The sequence below is a fragment of the Myotis brandtii genome, unplaced genomic scaffold, assembly GCF_000412655.1.
Source record: "Myotis brandtii unplaced genomic scaffold, ASM41265v1 scaffold601, whole genome shotgun sequence".
Classification (NCBI taxonomy): Eukaryota; Metazoa; Chordata; class Mammalia; order Chiroptera; family Vespertilionidae; genus Myotis; species Myotis brandtii.
In genome coordinates this window covers 1,138,906-1,139,425 of record NW_005370276.1, presented here as the reverse complement: position 1 = coordinate 1,139,425, position 520 = coordinate 1,138,906, and the positions used below count along the sequence as shown (strand labels likewise).

Sequence of the window (520 nt, the reverse complement as noted above, 5' to 3'; positions counted from 1 at the left end):
CCGCCGCGGACTTCTCCGGGTCCGAGCGGTAGTTTTGGATCGTCTCCTGCACGAGGTCCTTCACCTTCCGCTCCAGCTGAGAGGCCGAGAGTGAGGCTGGACGCCCACCTGCCCCCCCACCCGTCTGCGCCGACCCCAGGGGTCCCTGAGCATCGGTTCCTCCCTGAATGGTTGTTACCTGTGTCTCTTCCTCAAAATCTTTCCCTGCCCGTTTCTACCGTCTTGCTGGCTCTCTCATCATTTCCCACCATTTCTCATTAGGTCTCTGTTTCCTCCTCAGAGCCCGTTTCTCTGCGTGTCGCTCTCTCCTGCTTCCCTCTGGATCTCGGTCTCTCTTCTTCCGTCCGTGCGGGTCTCTGCCTCTCCCTGTCCCTACCTCTCTGTGTCTCTCTCTCTCAGTCTCTGTATTTGTTCTGTCCTCGCGGCTGTTTCTCTCTCCTGCTTCTCTGTTATTTGTCTGTCGGTCCCTGTCTGGCTTTGTTTACGTCTTTTTCCACCCCACCCCCTCCAAGCCCACCCA

The 520-nt window shown here is 57.9% G+C and overlaps 1 protein-coding gene across 1 annotated transcript in view; it reads right to left on the bottom strand.

Moving 5' to 3' along the window:
* Window positions 1-520, bottom strand: part of CD37 (CD37 molecule) — a 5,504-nt gene that overhangs the window by 3,412 nt on the left and 1,572 nt on the right. The window contains exon 5 of the mRNA XM_014550513.1: window positions 1-76. This exon is cut by the window's left edge and continues 25 nt beyond it. Within this exon, the coding sequence (XP_014405999.1) occupies window positions 1-76 (76 nt within the window). The remainder of the gene's footprint in view (window positions 77-520) is intronic.